Raw genomic sequence first — 18,574 nt, forward strand, 5'->3', positions numbered from 1 at the left:
GACTGGAGAGACCGATTAAGAATGTAATTTTAAATGAAAGTCTATTTAACCTGCTGCGGATGGCATGACCCTATCCGCCGCTCAGACCCATCAATGTTAAAAGGATCATTTTCACAATTCAATCCCAAAGTTGCAACGAAGCTGCAATTTACTCTCTCCTCTTCATAGGTTATATGATTCTGCTCTGGTGCTGACTGAGATTAGGGTCGTGAAAATACTGTATGTGAAGAATGCTCGAGTTTAAAAACATTTGTGAAAGTTTTGATGTTTGGCCTTAATTGGACTTTGAGATATCAGCTTCATAAACAACACTGAACATACACAACAACGAATTCTTTTTTTTTTTTTTTTTTCCTGAAACTTAAGCACCAAGCAGATCAACAGAAGAGAGTAATAACAATATAAGACATTTTTTCTCGTTCCCAAACAGGCGCGTAATGCAGACGGGTATTTAAAGTCGCTATGTAATTTGGGGGCACAATTTGATTCATTTATACGCGCTCTGTTATTAACCCAAGAAAAGAAATGTCAGGGACTATTACCGCCAGCAGGACATCCGCGCTTTGTTTAAATGCACTAATTACACGCACGCATTTGGGGGAAAAAATGCGCAATTTTCCTACACTCAGTCCCGAGTCTATTTAGCGCTCTACGTGCGGGCAGGCAAGCTGTTAGTGGGTGCCAGTCAGTTTCACGCTCCTCTATTACCCGATACCACAGTGTGTCATATTTTCACAACAGCCTAACTTGATAATTTCTACAATCGTCTTCTGTTTTGCAGGGTTTACATGGCCCATAATCCATTGGGTTTTGGCTAAGTTTATGCAAACCACCCCCTGTTCCGATAACAAGAATCTTTCTTCAAACTGTAAGTAACAGTAGGTGACACTTTACATCGTTTCGATGATGTTATACCAACAGCTCAACACCTGTGTTTTAGGGTGAGTCTAAATCCCTAATATAGACTCAATCACTCCCACGTTTTCAAGCAGCGCCATCTCCTGGTGTTAAAAGCGCTCAGGGATAAATCCAGTCGATTGAGCAAAAAAACTAAACGAGAAACTGCATCATGATTGACGCTATTTTCAATCATCAGTTGTTATTCATGTGGAAAGTTTCTGCCACATTTCGTTTTGATGATGGATAATCACGGATAATTGCATATTAATTTAAAACATTTAGTGTTTTTATGAGTAGATCTATCTATCTATCTATCTATCTATCTATCTATCTATCTATCTATCTATCTATCTATCTATCTATCTATCTATCTATCTATCTATCTATCTATCTATCTATCTATCATCAGCCATCTCAAAGCATGAGCAGGAAGTTCAGATTATTAATTAGTTGGTGGTAGAGGTTACTGTGTGGTTAGTGGCTCACTGTTGAATTTAGGAGCCACACTGATGACAGTTGTGCTCCAGAGGTGGTGTGTCTTCATTCCTGTTGCTGTGACTTAATTGGATGCTGCTCTGCTTGAAAGGGCGAACAAAAAGACTTGCTCTCAGACGCGCGCGTAAGCAAAGTTAATTAGTGGTTATTAACACCAAGCATAATGAGCGCGCGAGGGAGTCAATTTAATGACTTTGTTAGCTTAAGTTTAGAATGACAGTCGATGATCGGAACAACAATAGCAATCTAGAACGCAGTGATCATCTGTAATTTTCAACAGTAATACGCACTAATAAAAACAAAAGGACTCTAATTTTATTCAACTGACTCGATAATTTGAATTTATTTAAAAAGAGGGAGAGAATGAAGAGGAAAGACAACTTAAACATTTTAACCAAAGATTATCCTGCGTTGGAGACACAAGTAAATAGGATTACAATTGTTTTATTGCTTGCATGCCAAATGATTATTTATTTTGAGTGATAACACTTGATTTTGCTCCATTTTCATCCCTAAATACTTTCTGGAATCAAGAGTCTGCAGCTCTCGTATTGTTTACAGATGCATGACTTGCATTGGCCATCCAAGTTCACAACCACATGATCAGCAATAATTTAATGTTTTAATGAGTTAATTAGCAAAATTGTATTTTGTGAGATACTGAGTTTGCTAACAATCACAACAGGCCCAAATTTTCATTTGTTTCTCAGAAGAAATAACGTCGTACACGTTTGTGCTGACATATGAGTGAATAAATGAAATAATTTATATTTTTGAGTAAACTTCCTCTTTAAGTGTTGGGCATTGCATTGTTCACATGGGTAGGTCAATAGAGAGGCTAAATAAATTAGTAATTTGCTTTTCCGGTCGAGAGGGATCATTGTCTGTGATCTTTGTCAAAAAACTTTTTTTTAATATCACTTCAACCTCACCACACAAGTGCTTCCTTCTAACAAAGTCATTGTTATTGAAATAAATTAATGTTTAGCTTACTTTTGATATGGCCTAGTCTCGAACAGGCTAAGAATGGCATGCACTTTCTCTTAAACTGAACTTTTGCTTCGAAAAAAGGGAGATGCAAGCAGTAGCATGAGGACAAACGCAAGGCGTCCAGGTTTTTTAAATCGAACTTTTTTTTTGTCAAACACATCCGTTTATTGCGTGTTTACATAGAAAAACAATGGAAAAGTAGCATTGTGGAATGGGAAAGCGTGTTCAGTGTGAACGGCCCCTTTATTCAGCTTTCTTCTGGTGGGTCAAATTGCAAATTTATGTCGGAAATGAATGACGTAGCCTACATATTAAAGACGTTCTAAATAAATTTGTAATATTTAAATCTTTAATAAAACTAGCCTATAAATAAAGACAGTAGGCCAACTGTGTTTTGTCTTTGCACGATCCTACCTGAAAGCGGCACAGCTGCGAACTGTTGCTATGGTAACTTCTTCAAGCAAATGCTACTTTTGTAGCAGTTATTTCGCGCGCTCTTGTAGCTAGTTTTTGTAGTAACTAAACGGCGTTTGGAACAGTGGTTTGGACATATATGCTACTTATGTTAAAACAATGCATAGCTTGCTTTCTGGTCTTATGTGGGTTTGTTAGACCCAGCAACCCCCATTTATATCACGGTGCAGTAGCCTAGAGATCATACAGTGGAGGCCGACTGGCCTCGTTTGCAGGTTTTTCAAGTTTCTTTATTTTTTGCGCATCATTTCATATAAGTCTGAATGTCATTTTTGGTAGATTAGAGGGGATTTATCGATTTGTGGAACGTGAAGCGTGGAATGGCTTCTTTAATAATGCATTTGGGTGAAAGGTCGCAAATATGAGTTGAAACAATTTTGCGTCTCCGATCTTATTATCGTTTAGACCTGAAGACGTGTACAGGGGCTTCAGGACTTAGCATATATTTATTTTATTTTTTGCCTGTAAAGAGGGTTCATGTGCGCTGATGATCTAAAGAGGTGCTCTTGCCCTTTATTGATTGCTTCTTGGAAAGAATATGAATGTCTAATTTCAAGAATGACAATCCTTTATTAAGTTAATCAAAGTAATACATGCAAATTATTCTTCTTCTCACATGAGCTTATCAAAACCTCTCCCCTTGAGTTTGAAGAAGTCCATTTATTCAGTTAGCGTCAATAACGCGCGCAAATATCGCCATGCAAATGAAAGTTGATTAGAGTAAATTAGGGATTAGCTGCTATCTGACCTTGTCTGAGTTTTATGTAAATTTTGCAAAAACGACACAAGGAAATAAATGACATTTAGACGTTCGTATAAAAGAAGTAATCAAGAGGTTTTCAACAACAGGAAAATAATTTTGGTGTATTTCGCTGGGCTTTATCAAGAGCCGGAGAGCATCACAGAAGGAGGTCATGTATTATGGAATAATATTTTACCATCTTGAGCATAGGAGGCTATGGGTCAATGAGGAGACGCTGTTTTTATTTCATGCAGAAATAACTTAAATCGTTTATGGTGAACATCTTTTCAGTGTCTGAATCCAAAATCGGGCTTGAAATATATAAAAAATCTATGAGGTTGTAAAATAAAAAAAATGTAAAAAGTATTTTAAAAGGTAGAAATTCTTGATAAAGAACATGTTGGCAGATGTAATCTAGTAGTTTGAAGTAGATAGATTTATTATTTATTTAGATATGTAATTTTGTTTTAAAATATTGATATCTGAAAACCTTTCGTCTGCCAGATTAATGCCGTAATATGCAAGAAGCCCGTTTGTTGTCACAAATCCTCCTGACTGTTTTTATTTTTAAAATAAAAAATGCATGTTATTGATATTCATGAACATGAATTCCGAAATTCATAGGCTAATGTAAAAATGTAATGTAAAAAGGCCTATATTTTTTAATCATATATTTGATTTTTGTTTAGTGGAAAATATTAGTTGTGTACACTCGTGTGTATTAAAAAAACAAGGAAGGCTTGTAATTAAGGAAGCTTAAAAAGTAGTTTTGTTCTTTTTTGATAGGTTACACCACGTGACATTTTTAGGGTCATTAAATCCAAATTTTATATAGAGTAGACCTAATATTGTGGTAAGCGATCAAACTATTTTGATAAATGGCCAGTGACCATTCCTAAATGTGTTATATTGGTTCTACTGACATCTAGTGGAGCTGTAAGGCATCAGGGTGAACTGGAAAAACTCCAAATTGACGTTGCACTGTAGGCCAAAACTTAGCACAAAAATTTGCTTGCCTATATGACTAATTCAGCGAGGCCCAGGAGATGTTGATAAAGCACCAAACATGATGTCTTGGGGTATTGTTAATGAGGTCTGTGGATACTTATAGGGGATAATCCCCAGCAGTTCATCAGAGACTTCATCTCAAATGAAATTAGCTTCCTGCGTGGTGCTGAGATGGCTTCTCTGGAGTTCAGCTGCGATGGTAATGGCTGCTGTGACAGCTCTCCTCGGGCTCAGTCCAGTTCCGTCCCTGTCTCCAGTCTCTGCCTCCACACGAGGCCAGTTATTCTATTCCCCTCTTTCTTTTTCTCCTTCAGGACTCTTGCTCCCATAGTTATGTTTGTTTTGCTTCCCTGTCGCTGGCAGATTGGAAGTGGTCAGGGGTGGCTGACAGTGATAAAAGGGGATATTTTGCTTTGTTTGTGTGTTTGAGATGTGTTGAGATATGTGTGTGTGTGTGTGTGTGTGTGTGTGTGTGTGAAAAGGCCAAGAATTGTATGTGAATGTATCAGAGGGCATCATTAGTAGAAGCTGACTGCTCTCCAAGCCCTCCAGACCAATTTAGTGGGAGAGACAAAAACGTTTTGATCCTGGGTTGCTGGTCTGAACTGCACAATGGGGAGTCGAGTGAAGCCATGCAATCTATATTGGATTTCTTACTTCTCCATTTCTTGGTGCTTGGAGTCCCTGTGGTTAGGAAGTAGTAACAGTAAATTCGGTCTGTCCCTCAGGGTCATGGTGGTCTCACCCCTGTTTTCAACAACAGGACTTTAACAGAGTCAAAAAGCTAGTTTTTTTTTGTCACTCCTTCTTGAGCTTTGAATGAGTTTGATGCAACATGTCACTCTTAAAATAAAGGTTCCAAGAAGGCTTTGAAGGCATTTTTAATTCCATTAACATCCATAGAACCCATCTGATTAAAGTGGAAAAATGTTCTTAAGACTATTAAAATGGTTCTTTGGGGAACCAAAATTCTGTGGCGATGCTGCGAAAACCCATAGGTAGATGCCCTATTAGTGGCTGTTTCTATAGGCTTTTATACATAAGCCATCTGCCATTTTGTAATGTCCGTAAACACTCGTGCATGAAAATCTTTATCTTCAGTAGACTTCTGACGTTGCTTTTGCTAAACTAACACAAAAAGACAAAGCCATTAGCTAACAAGGCATTTAAAATGTACTTTAGTTTAAAAAAAAGAGTTAATAAATATTAAAAACAGATTCTTACCTGTGGAAGGTTATCCAGTTTCTTCGTGAATTTAAATTCAGGCAGTTTTTACAATCATTTGCATTTTGAAACACATTGATTGTTATTGTGAGTGATGACATAGACCTTCCAACATGGCGGACACGTCAACGTATCTGGAACGGTCAAATGTGGCATCTATACATATCAATGCGAAAATCCTCTTTTAGAACCTTCAAGAGGTTAGAAGAACCATTTTTGGTTCTTCAAAGAACCTTTCAGTGAACAAAGAACCATTTTTTCCTGAGAAGAACATTTTAATAATCTGAAAAACCTATTTGCACTTTCAAGAACCTTTTCACAACAGTGCCATTTTTGGTTGCCCAAAGAACCTTTCAGTGAACCGATCTTTAAAGAACCATTTTTTTCTGTGAAGAACATATTAATCTGAAGAACCTTTTTGCTCAATGTGAAGGTTTTATTCAGGAAAACACCAATGCTAATAATGCTGTTGTTCAGTATCAGCAATTGAGAACCAATCAGATATTACCTGCTGTTCTTTGATATTAGTGCTTAAGCTATCTCACCAAATCTCAACCATTTGAGCTAGATTGTCTAGCTTGTGCGATGTTATGTCATCATGCTATGTTACTTTATACTTAATTCACTAGTATTGGTCAAGAAGCGCACAGTTTTTGTACGTTCTTGTGCATATTTAAACAAAAACACGCACAGATGCATTTCCGCATAATTCCTTAAATAAATTTCCAGAGCAACCAGCAGCAACAACTGCCAATGAGATTTTCAACACAAGTAATTATGTTTTCGCATGTTTCCCCCCCTCCTTCCTAAAAAAAATCCTTATAACTAAGCGATTCAAAAGCAATTTTCTCTGTGGGAAGAGAATGTAATTTGCTATTCAGTGACATTCTGATGTGTAAAAAACCAGAAGCCGGTGGTAAAAGGTATCTCTAAAGTCTGTGTACAGTGCATTAATGGGCATAACCGGGGGAGGAGGGGAGAGATGTCAGGGAGGGCACCATTTAATGACTCCAGAATAATCCCTCTCTCATTAGTGAAGGCTCTGAGGATCCACTGGGGCTTGAACTGGTAGAGCGTGGCATGCCGCTACAGTCTTTATCTTCATATTAAACCATTTGCATAACATTATAGCCGCTGGAGAGACTCCCTTAACAAGGCCAGTTGCTCTTCATTTTAAAAGGGGACAGTGGGTGTCTCAGCAAATCTATTCAGCGGTAAATGGAACTGCTACCGGTGCAAATGCAGCGCGAGGTGAGAGGGATCAGGACGCAGCATTTGGAAGCACATTTATCATACACTTGCTCATGCATCAGGCTGGGTTTGGGGTGCCTCCAAAAATCCATACACAGTAGCTCTACCATCTATCCTGATTTCCAGGTTTTACAGACCGCCTTGCATCCTGTGATTGTGAATTGCCCTGAATGGAATGTGTGGGGGACTGATTTCAAGTCCATCAACATGTAGTTTATCCATGGGGGGGAGAACATCAAGGCTATATTGTAGAAAATACTCTTGCTCATCTGTGTAACTATCATGAGCCATTTTTGTCACTCTATTGCCTGTAGAAGAATGCGGCTTACTTTAAGAAAGGCGAGGGAGAGAGAGAGGCGTGACAAAATTAAAATCAGTCATTTTTTCCCTGAGGAGCAGATCAATTTCCGCAGACTGGGTCGAGATATTTTCCGGCATTAGTCTTTCTCGAATTGAGCACAGCACCTAAACGGCCTGCCAGCGGGAGTCTCGGCACAGCTGCACGCTTCAGTAGAGAACAGTTACTTCTGCCGCTCTGAGTTTATTTGCGCCTCACCATGAGAATTGCCATAATTTACCCCACCAACACATCACCTCGCCAAAAGATGAGAGAAAGGGAATAGTGTGTGGAATGAAAGAGGCAAATTGATTCGACGTGATATTGTTTTCTGTTTTTATTACGCCTATTCATTTTCTCAGAAAGAAATGCACAATTGGACCGGTGCCCGAGTTCATTGTCATACTGTGGAACCTTAGACACAATAATAGCCTGGCCTGTTGCCTATGTTTAAATTATGGAAACAACTACAGCATTTGAACAGCTCTGGCCTTCTCTAAGTGCAGTGCAGGATGAAGCATGTACAAGTTACAGATTTCCTTTAAGACTTGTAACATCAATTAATGTTATTTGATCACTTACATTCTGATTTGTGATCATCTAAATGGATGTTAAAGGACAGAATTGGAATTATGAATCAGCATATCAGAATATTACATCCACACAACATCTATATGTTAACAGGGAGAAGGTTACATAAAAAAGCATACCTTTTTGACACCAGATGTTAAATTTTGATGGTCAATTCACTATTGTTTTATATAGAATTATTGTATAATAGCCTATTTAATGCCATTGCATCAGAATTAACTGTAATTAAATTACAGAAAAACAAGAGTAATCCCTTACTTTACGCTTTCAAGGTAAAAGTAATTAAATTACATTAATTACTTAGTAAAGCATTGAACTTACAACAGGCTGTGACACTACTTTATAATGTAGGCTATTCTTCTGGACACACACAACAAAATAATAATAATAATAAAAATTGCAAAAAGACAGTGTATAGGTCTACATTTATCACAGTGTAAATGCCATTAACATTTGTATCCATATTTGCTTCCGATTTTTTAAATTATATGTTTTACATTTGAATGCATTTTAACTTTTGTGATAATTTTGCGCACATATGGTGGTGGTTGAGGAGAGACCCCACATGATTGTAAAGCGCTTTGGGTGTATGGCAATACACAATAAAAGCGCTATATAAAATGCATCATTCATTCATTCATTCACTCACATATGGTAACAATATAATAAAATTTGAGATGCATAGTGAAATTTGGGGATTAAAAACCCAAACACAGCTGTACAGTAGGCTACTAATAAAAAGCTTTAACATTGCTTGGTTTCCTCTATAGCCTATTGAACAAGAAATAAGCCTACGTGCATTTGTTAAAGGCCTGAGAACTGGACTTTATGATCTTGCCTTCTCTGACATTTGCTGTACCTGTGCCAGGGGTCATTCTTTGCACGATCTGTGAACATCAAACCTCTCCTCCCCTCCTAAACATTGCCCAAATCTCTGGTTGCGTCACGAGCCGTGTCTGAATCTAATTAAAACCATATTGAGAAAAACGTAAATACGACCCAAGTTCCTCCCTCTGTCTTCTGCTGCAAGAGAGCGTGGACGAGCGGTTTCAAGGGACCTGTGCTGACCGAAGATCTTCTGTGGAAAGTTGCAGCTCATTTTGATAAGTTTGTATATTACGAAACAATGGCTGGTTTGAAGGTAAGTGCACTTTGGAATGCATGGACGAATGCTTGTCTAAAATAAAATATTATGTTCACACTTACAGCCTATCGTAATTATTTCGTAATAAGGTTTTATTCACAATCTTTTTCAGGTTATATCTCGTTTTCGCAAAATATTTTTATTTAGACATAAACCAAATGCAAAAACTAACTTGGCCAATCAGATCACTGGAATCTGCAGCTGCCCAGATGAGGTTAATCTCGGCTCTAGGCTACATAAACTGTAGGCTGCACAAAACCTTTAGGTTTATGCATGCTTTTTCAACAGAATGCTCGTTTTATAAAACAAAAGCCGAAAGTCAAAGGAAATCTACTAAAGCAGACTCTTGCTGATCTTAACTGTCTACCTTTAGAGAGGTAGAACATAAACAACTGGCTTTTGTCAGATGTTTTTAGATTGATTTAATTTTTTAAGTGAAATCTTAATTCCTATGAGTTTGTCATATTTAACTCCTCCATATATTTTCAGTTATACATATTTGAGATGTTTAAGAGCTGCTCTGTAAGCATCTACAGATGCACCATGACTAAGCAAATTTGTTGTCACTCACTCGTAAGGGAGATACTCAGATGACCCTACACAGCTTCTTTTGTGTTTTCTACTCTCATTTATCACATTTTGCCTCTTAATTTGTTCTGAAAATAAAATGAATTCGTACTTAATCAATACTGTTGAAATAACTTTTGTAGTACATGAGCGGTTTTGGAAATGAGTTTGCATCCGAGGACCCTCGCTGTCCAGGATCTCTACCTGAAGGACAGGTAATACCACAACTTTTATCACGTCCCTGATCAATTAACAGTACACATTAAGTACTCAGTTTAGTTTATTGTTTTATAGAACAATCCAAAAGTGTGTCCATATGGCCTATATGCTGAGCAACTCTCTGGCTCTGCCTTCACTTGCCCACGGTCAGCCAATAAGAGAAGGTATTTATAGATTTGCAAAAAAAACAGTGTGTAACAAAACGGTCATACCTAAACCCTTATGATTTGTAAGAAATGAGCACAGCAAACTTTTATGTTTATAGCTGGCTGTACCGCATTTTACCCTCTGTGCGCCATAAGCCTTTCACGCCGATGATCTGTGGAGATCTCACAGAGAACTGGAATGAAGTGGAGCCCGACCCCAACCAGCTACGATGGAAGCCGTTTAACATCCCCAGATCTTCTGAGAAAAAAGTGGATTTCATATCGGTAAAAGATTTCATCCTTGTCCACACTGCTCATATGGCCTTCATAATTAAATAATTCTCAGTGATGCCCAGTCATCGGTTTGATATTTTCAGGGTCTACATACAGTCTGTGGAGCTGGAGATTCAAAATCTCGGAATGGAATTGCCATCCACATGTATACCTGTAACACTTCAATGATTGACAAGTCAGTTTGAATTGGACTGAACTGAACTCACCAATGATTTTATCTTCCTTCTCTGTACAGTTTTTTTTTTTTTTAAGACGGTACTTTTTCTTTTCGTAGATGTTTCCAAAATGCAGATGGTGATTTCCTTATTGGTAAGCTTGTGGTCTTGTTATTCATGCCATATATATATTTTTAATATTTTTATATATTTGTTATTTTTCAGGATTAATATGTGATTTGGATTTTTGAAGTAGTAGTGCCTTTTGATTAGGACTGCAATTTGTGTTTCAGTGCCCCAACAAGGTGAAATCCTGATTACTACAGAATTTGGGAAGATGATGGTGGAGCCCAATGAGATTTGTGTCATTCAGGTGTCACTCTAATATCTATAAGAAAAAGTTGTCGGTACAATATTTTTTTTTTTTGAAAGAAGTCTCTTGTGCTCACTAAGGCTGCATTAATTTGATAAAAAATACAGTAAAACAGTAATATTGTGAAATATGACTACAATAAATAATAAAATAACTGCTATTTTAATATTTTTTTAAATGTAATTTGTGATGGCAAAGCTGAATTTTCAGCAGCAAATACTTGAGTCTTCAGTGCCACATAATCCTATGAAATTATTTTCAATGTTGACAACAGGTTTTTTTTGGTAAAATTTTTGGTAATACTTTATTTTAGTGTCTCTTAACTAGTTGCTTATTAGCATGCATATTACTAGAATATTAGTCATTTATTAATACTAATTAAGCACATATTAATGCCTCATTCTACATCCCTTATCCTACCCAATACCTAAATTTAACAAATATATTACTAACTATTAATAAGCAGCAAATTAGGAAATTATTGAGGAAAAAGTCGAAGTTAATAGTGAATAAGTGTTTCCTATTCTAAGGTGTTACCATCTTTTTTGTGGAAACCGTTAACCCCCCCCCCCCCCCGGAAATCTCTTGTAACACTATAAGTGGCTTTATTGATCAATTTAATGCATCCTTGCTGAATAAAAGTTTTCATTTACCTCAGAAAAAAATATATATATATCTTACTGATCCCAAACTTTTGAATGGTATTCTACATTCAAGCTTGCATTCAGTATTCCAATAAACAAGACAGAAACTTATATTTAATAAATATTTTTACTTCTATGTTTCCCAGCAAGGGATGCGTTTCAGAGTTGATGTGTTTGGAGAAACGAGAGGGTACATTCTAGAGGTGTTTGGGGCCCACTTTGAGCTGCCTGACCTGGGTCCTATAGGTATGTACAACATCATTTATTTTTTAATGCCTTTGAATAACATAAGCTTTCTTTAAGCTGCTGGGAAAAGTCTATTCATTTGGTTGTGCATTGCAGGGGCTAATGGACTGGCTAACCCTAGGGACTTCCAGACACCTGTGGCTTGGTACGAGGACCGTACTGTAGCCACAGGTTACACAGTTATCAACAAGTACCAAGGAAAGCTCTTCTCATGTCAACAGGTGATTGCGTCATTAGTAATTCCCATTACTAACACTGCTGACATCAATGAGGCACTGAATGTTAGATTACACACACACAATGTACAATTTGCCCATGCAGGATATGTCAATATTATTTGTATAGCGCTTTTAACAATGCAAATTGTGTCAAAGCAGCTTTACATCGGCTTGATATAAACCTGAGTGGCTTTATATCAGCTGTACAGTTTTTAGACGGGGAAATAGTTTGTCGAAATAGTGTCATTCTCCTCTGGCCAGACAAAATCAACAGTTTAAATCTAGGCTAAAGCAGAATCAGATTGTGCAAAGGACTCATCTGGTTCCTGTGTTCTTGTCCCGATGGCCGTCTTGGAGACAGGGTCTTCACTGGGGATCGGTCTCTGGGGCTCATCTAGGTGTCCTGGCTGTATATGTCTTTAATAAGACCAAGATTTCAAGCATCATTCTGCACTGAATTTATTTCCCTGTCTTGTCGAGTGTATACTTGACTTGTTATGGCTGTCAGGAGCAAATTAGAGACAGTAAAAGTAGCATTACAAGGCAGTATCACTTATTGTAACGATAGAGAAAAAAATGCAGAGAGAGCACATCTATAGTTGAGCACACAGGTCTCACCGTCTGTACTCTCTTAAATGGTTTACGGTCTTGAAGGAGAAGGTACAGCTTTATCCTGTTGTTTTGTCCTCCAACTGAGTGCTAAAATTGCTTAAATTAGCTTATTATTTGCTTGACTGGGAAAATGTTTGTGTTTTGTGTGTATAAGTTTTTTTAGTTTTCTTCATTTTAATAGAGTCTGGTAGAGTTATCCCGAGAACTGTGAGATAACAAACCTCGGGGTCCCAGAAACCCCAGGGTGCACGGAGAGCGTCTTTGTGTGACTGAATGTAACTGTAAAAACAGTCATGTTTTTGTTTGAGTCGCTGGATTTGTGTTTGTGTGTACAGTTGTGACTGATCTTTTACCTTGTGTGTGTGTGTACATGTGGGTGGGTTGAAACAACAGGAGGGCGCATGAGGCTGTGGACAGCAGGCAGTCTCTGCTGTAATGAATTATATTGATTTTGCAGGCAGCATTCAAAATCTGTCTGCTGCAACATTATCAAGCGAATGATGTATAAAATTGCAGTTTTTAACGAAGACATTTCAAGTGCAGGAGTAGAGCGTCAAAACAAAACGATGCCGTTTAAACGCTTTATTGAGATGTCTTAGTGTTTCGCGTTTGACATTAATATTGATTATTTACTCAAAGCCTATAGAAATTCATTACGTGGTGTATTATTACAGTACCCATGTTTTTGTCATTTTAAATGTGTTCAAATAGGACTTTTCGCCATTTAATGTGGTGGCATGGCACGGAAACTACACGCCGTACAAATACAACCTGGAACACTTCATGGTCATCAACTGTGTGGCGTTTGATCACGCGGTGAGTAATTTACTTCATCTGACGTCTCAAAATCCCTACATTTGAGCTGTCAATCAAATTACCTGAATTTTTATTTCCAGGATCCGTCAATTTTCACCGTTTTGACAGCCAAATCCACGCGTCCAGGTGTGGCCATTGCAGATTTTGTCATCTTTCCTCCTCGTTGGGGTGTAGCTGATCACACCTTTCGGCCTCCTTACTACCACAGTATGTCTGTGTTGTTGACTACATAGTTTACTTGTACCAAAACCAAATGAAATGTGGTTAAAGAGCGCCCTCTGTCTATTCTAACAGGGAACTGCATGAGCGAGTTTATGGGATTAATCAAAGGCCACTATGAAGCAAAGGAAGAAGGTTTCCAGTCTGGAGGAGCCAGTCTCCACAGCATCATGACTCCACATGGCCCTGACTTCGACTGTTTTGAGAAGAATAGCACAGCTCTTCTGAAACCAGAGAGAGTTGCTGAAGGGACTATGGTAATGTTTTATGTTTCGTTTTGAAATACCATCATGTAAAAGGCTAGATGACGTTCTAAATAATGCTGTATCCAACAGGCATTCATGTTTGAGTCATCCTTCAGCATGGCTGTGACCAAGTGGGGATTGGACACCTGCCACCGTCTCGATAAGAGCTACTATAAATGCTGGGAGGCTTTAAAAAGTCACTTCAATCCAAACTGGAAACCCAGCAGCAAGTAGAAGATGAAGTGTATGGTTACAACTCAGCAGTAGTCATAATATTTGTCTGACATGTGGATCAGTGTTTCACAATGGTTTCATCTCTAGAATTGATCTGTGATATCAAAATAAAGCATGCTGTTGGAATATAACCAATAAAACAGTGTTTCTGCAGGTTTTATAAAGATGCATTTAAGACATTTAAAAACTTTTTAAGACAAAAGAAAATATAAGGAACAGTACATCAAAATGTAAATATCAAGGGAGCACACCATGAGTTGTATTAGCAATATTTTAAAGTTTTGAAAATACAACATTCAATAGGTCTCATTACTTTATTTAATTTACATTAAAAAAAGCTAAAGCAAGCTTGCTAGCTCTGCCCTGATCATTAATATATGGAAATAACTTGTATGTTTGTCTTGTTTTTCAGTGCAAATGTCTAAAGATTCTTAAAAATTACATAAGTCTTGTATTTTGTAACGGATTAAAAGTTTATGATTAAAAGAAAAATAAATATCTACCAATGGTCTAAGAAACTTAAATGGTTTATATACCACATAATTTTAATAATTCTTTCAGAAAACAAGTTCTTATATACATTTTAAATCTTGATTTAAGGATGTTAAGATATAGATATATTTAGACAATACAGAGGAAGATAATTTTTTTGCAATGCATGCAACATTTAATGCCATGATTTAAACATCATGGCACCTTCATACATTTTTCGGGCGTTCTGCTCTGACCTTTTTAAAGCCTTAATTTGTGGAAGGGGCTAATTAAGACTTTTCAAGCCCTGCAGAAACCCTGTTATGAATAAAAAAAAAACAAAAAAAAACTGATTTCTTATTTTTCTTCAATAACAGTGATAAAGGAACTTTCAACAATAAAGTATTTTATTTAGCATATAATTACAAGTAATCCGTGTTACAATAAACAGTGAAATCAAAATATTTAGGTTGACAGTTTATAGGGGCGTTCATAGGTCCCTGCCTTAATCTTGGCCTCCCTTTTGTCCTGGAAAGATGGGAAAACAGGGTTAAAATGATAACCACTGCAACTTTGACATCAATACTGAGCAGGAAGTGAATTCATACAGCTTCAACTCACCCGGTCTGTTTTAAACACCACATACAAGGCGAAAAGGGGTAGAACTCCAAACAAGCCACCAATCAATGAAGTTTTAGCAGTTGGTCTGAAGTAGTTGTTATTGGTGCGTGCATATGTCCACCGTGTAAGAGCAGGATCCTCCTACGAATACAAACACATGGAGGTTGATGACTTGATCAAACTGTTTACATGTGTCAGGTTACCTTCTGGATGTTTCAATAATGCATTTGTCAGGATTGTAAACAATGTAGCAAACAACACACTCAGGAGGATGCATTCTGAATAAGAGTATGGCCTGTTAGAAATTGAACAAATCAAATCTTTTCACAAAGACTATAGTGACATGGGGATCAAAACAAACCGGCTGGCAGTAGCTGCTAGCCAGCGATCAGTGAAGGTCACTCACTGCGGATTCAATATAAAACAACCTAGGTTTCTGAAACACCAATGTAGACTAAATAATTAATCGCTAAACATTATAAAATTATAAACTACTCCAATATGAAATAAAAGCTGGCTATAGCTTCATTGCAACTGTTTTACCCCAAGCTAATATTTGCAGATTGTGATATTTGGTTCGTCTTACAATCAGCTCTTTCCTATGAGGATTGTTCAGCTGCTGCAGATACTGCCTCTTCAGTTGTGCCCGCAGAGCCGCTCTCTTCTCCTCAGCCCGCCGGTAATCAGGTGAAAGATTGAAATATTCGGCTGGATCTAATGTTTTTGGCCGAGTGGCCAAAGGAGCCTCTTTGTAGGACGCCATTTCTGCGAACAGCGAAAAACACGCCCCCGACGAAAACAGAGAAATCTGATTGGCTGCGCGCCACCTTCGCGAGTCTCGCGATAATTCAGAATGTCTCGCCAAAGAGGTTTGCAGGCCCTTTTAGTTTAGTTATTAATATATTATTATAGTTTTTGTTAATATTTTGAATTAATTTATACAGTTATTGTAGTACTTGAAATTCAAATGAAAAGCTTGTCAGCTTGCTGAAATGTTGATTGTATAAATATATAAATGTCAGTTAATTGTTTACTTATATGAGTAAAGGAAATGTGTGTTTTTATGGCTTTAGTTTTTTATTTAACAACAACCCTGCATACCGCTGTACAATATTTTTTTGAGGAGAGGATTAATCATATATTTAAAATATATTTGACCAGTGACCACACAAAACCAGTCGAAACACAAAACCTGCTTTATTTATTCAAATTAATAAATCTTATTGTGCAAAATATTACTATAGCTGCATGATACATTCCAGCCTCAGATGTTGGCTCACCACTGGATGGCGAGAAATGTAGAAGTGTGGATATCCATTGTGACCAGTAGAGGGAGCTACAACGCATCGAAAGTGTTTTCAATGAGGGAAACCCCAAAAGTCTTACCTTTGATAAATATGCAGCATTTGCTAGTACCCAAATTCCTCCAGTCATTGATATACCTGAGAGAAAAGTAAATATTCTAAATGGGATATGGGAAACATTCTAAATGGGATATTTTATGACTACCATGATGATGAAAAAGTGATGATGCCAAGTACAGTATATCACATCTAATGTGATATTAGCTTAATTACTCATCAAAATTGAGAGCTTTGGTCCATGCGAGCAGCTCCTCCACTTCCTGCTCAGAAACTGAATCTGGTCCAATCTGTTCAAAGGAATCCATCAGCTCTGTGGATTTTTGCCCCAGCAGGGCTGTTTTAGAGCTGTGTTCAGGAGACCCTCAGCATACCTGTGCACAAGATCTGTGTTTACTATTATGCCGTCATTCATAACGTATTTCCAGTTTTCTGTATGATTAGCTCTGCAGAACACATCTTATCACCTACCATAAACAATCCAACAGCTACTACTTTAACATTTTTAAAATACATTACATTTTTCCAATCCATTCAATTTTCAGAATCTTTTTTTTCTTGCAACATCTTGGCTCCGACAGATTTTGCAGTGATGGAATTGTATATTCTTAACATTGGTATCTTGAGTTATTGCGTCTTCAAACACGGAAATCTTTAATCAAAAAGGGAATAATAGACATATAATGCTTAGGCAACATTTGTATATTTTTTTTCTCTGACTGTTACAATTTAAATTGAACATGAAACAGTAGAAATTAGTCTCTTATGCTGACCAAGACTGCATTTATTTGATCAAAAATACAGTAAAAACAGTAATATTATTTATTACAATTTAAAGTACCTTTTCAATTGTAATATATTTTGAAATGTAATTTATGGAGTGCAGTAATGGCTGCTGAATGTTTGGTTGGATATGTTTTATTTACTGAGTTGCATTGATATACAAACGGTAAAATGAAAATGAAAGTATTATGACTGGATATGTCACCTTGCAAGATAAAATCCTCCAGCCATTGTTCTCTACCCGCTGGTACCACCCAGAGTGATCATCCCTGTCATTGATCATCAGTCGGCCATTATGAATCTGGCTTGGAGCAGGTTTCTTTAGCTGTGTGTAATCTTTAGGACTGGAGGCGCACATGTCCACAATGGGTGCACGAGTGTATATTTTAAAGTAGATATTTGGAGGATAGGTTGGCTGGAATTTTATAAACATTAGTAAGTAATTTGCAATTTGTGGTAACGTGTCTGTTTGCTTATAATTAGATTTTCAATAACGTAACCTTCTAGAGCAGAACACAAAAACACATTACAGCATGTTCTTGAGTACAAATAACCATCTAATCACGGAAAGATGAATAACATCAACACTCACCCCACCCAGTCTGAATCGGATAAGCGCCCCTGAAGCAGCATCCAGAATATTAGCCTACAACAAACCATTGAGTCAAATGCTTTTAAAAAATTGGTAAAACATCTCAATTAAGCTTCACACATACATTGTAACAAACCTACCACTGCAGGGTTAATAAATCTAAGAAGGAGTCGTGGATCCACTTGATTATGAAAGCTCAATAGTTTCTTGAGGTGCTTGAAAACAGCAGTATCTTGCACATGACAGGCATAGTATGCACTACTTTTTTATTTATGCATTCAGTCATATGTTGCACAAAATGTAACATTAAACTTGAGTGTGATCACTAACAACATGTTTTCTCCATGCTCGCTGAATGATCCTGGCTGCTCTGCTGAAAACTGTTTCCAGCTGTGGAACAAGTATGACATTAGTACTGATGTAGTTTCCCCAGCTGGAGATGCTGAGTGATGCCTAAAGGGGAAAAAATGATTGACAGTTTTTCTCTATTGCTTGCTTCACTCATTTAGAAATGTGTCTGTATGTTTCGCTGTATTTCATACCTGTCAAAAGAGTATGTGTGTTCAGTCATTTTCTTGTCCATGCTTGCACATGCTGCTAAA

At 37.3% G+C, this 18,574-nt stretch overlaps 2 protein-coding genes and 1 pseudogene across 3 annotated transcripts; 1 reads left to right on the plus strand and 2 right to left on the minus strand.

The window, feature by feature from the left end:
- The first annotated feature begins 9,005 nt into the window (after positions 1-9,005).
- Positions 9,006-14,286, plus strand: LOC306863453 (homogentisate 1,2-dioxygenase-like). Its single transcript, XM_079406795.1, has 13 exons — positions 9,006-9,153; positions 9,867-9,938; positions 10,018-10,106; positions 10,208-10,373; positions 10,466-10,557; positions 10,657-10,691; positions 10,831-10,910; positions 11,701-11,800; positions 11,897-12,021; positions 13,342-13,446; positions 13,527-13,653; positions 13,741-13,922; positions 14,001-14,286. The coding sequence occupies exons 1-13, from the start codon at positions 9,139-9,141 to the stop codon at positions 14,142-14,144; spliced, it is 1,332 nt and encodes a 443-aa protein (XP_079262921.1). The 5' UTR covers positions 9,006-9,138; the 3' UTR covers positions 14,145-14,286.
- Positions 14,287-15,000: 714 nt separating this feature from the next.
- On the minus strand, positions 15,001-16,018 carry LOC306863461 (NADH dehydrogenase [ubiquinone] 1 beta subcomplex subunit 4-like). The gene is made up of 3 exons (XM_079406804.1): positions 15,823-16,018; positions 15,237-15,377; positions 15,001-15,143 (listed from the first exon to the last, which is right to left on the minus strand). The coding sequence occupies exons 1-3, from the start codon at positions 15,997-15,999 to the stop codon at positions 15,081-15,083; spliced, it is 381 nt and encodes a 126-aa protein (XP_079262930.1). The 5' UTR covers positions 16,000-16,018; the 3' UTR covers positions 15,001-15,080.
- A 554-nt stretch (positions 16,019-16,572) lies between these two features.
- On the minus strand, positions 16,573-18,555 carry LOC306863302 (protein MFI-like; annotated as a pseudogene). The gene is made up of 7 exons: positions 18,515-18,555; positions 18,299-18,425; positions 18,113-18,204; positions 17,973-18,026; positions 17,586-17,795; positions 16,814-16,887; positions 16,573-16,678 (listed from the first exon to the last, which is right to left on the minus strand). The product of its transcript is annotated as a protein MFI-like (transcript).
- Positions 18,556-18,574: the final 19 nt, after the last annotated feature.

The sequence above is a fragment of the Barbus barbus genome (genome assembly GCF_936440315.1).
Source record: "Barbus barbus genome assembly, chromosome: 44".
NCBI lineage: Eukaryota > Metazoa > Chordata > Actinopteri > Cypriniformes > Cyprinidae > Barbus > Barbus barbus.

Bases quoted from the DNA above. Each gene is read 5' to 3' on its own strand.
- LOC306863453 (XM_079406795.1), top strand. The intron at 10,374-10,465 runs GTAAAAGATTTC...TGATATTTTCAG, and splicing joins AAAAAGTGGATTTCATATCG to GGTCTACATACAGTCTGTGG. The intron at 12,022-13,341 runs GTGATTGCGTCA...GTGTTCAAATAG, and splicing joins AGCTCTTCTCATGTCAACAG to GACTTTTCGCCATTTAATGT.
- LOC306863461 (XM_079406804.1), bottom strand. From the start codon at position 15,999: ATGGCGTCCTACAAAGAGGCTCCTTTGGCCACTCGGCCAAAAACATTA. The intron at 15,378-15,822 runs GTAAGACGAACC...TTGTATTCGTAG, and splicing joins CTCATAGGAAAGAGCTGATT to GAGGATCCTGCTCTTACACG. The intron at 15,144-15,236 runs GTGAGTTGAAGC...CCATCTTTCCAG, and splicing joins TGGTGTTTAAAACAGACCGG to GACAAAAGGGAGGCCAAGAT.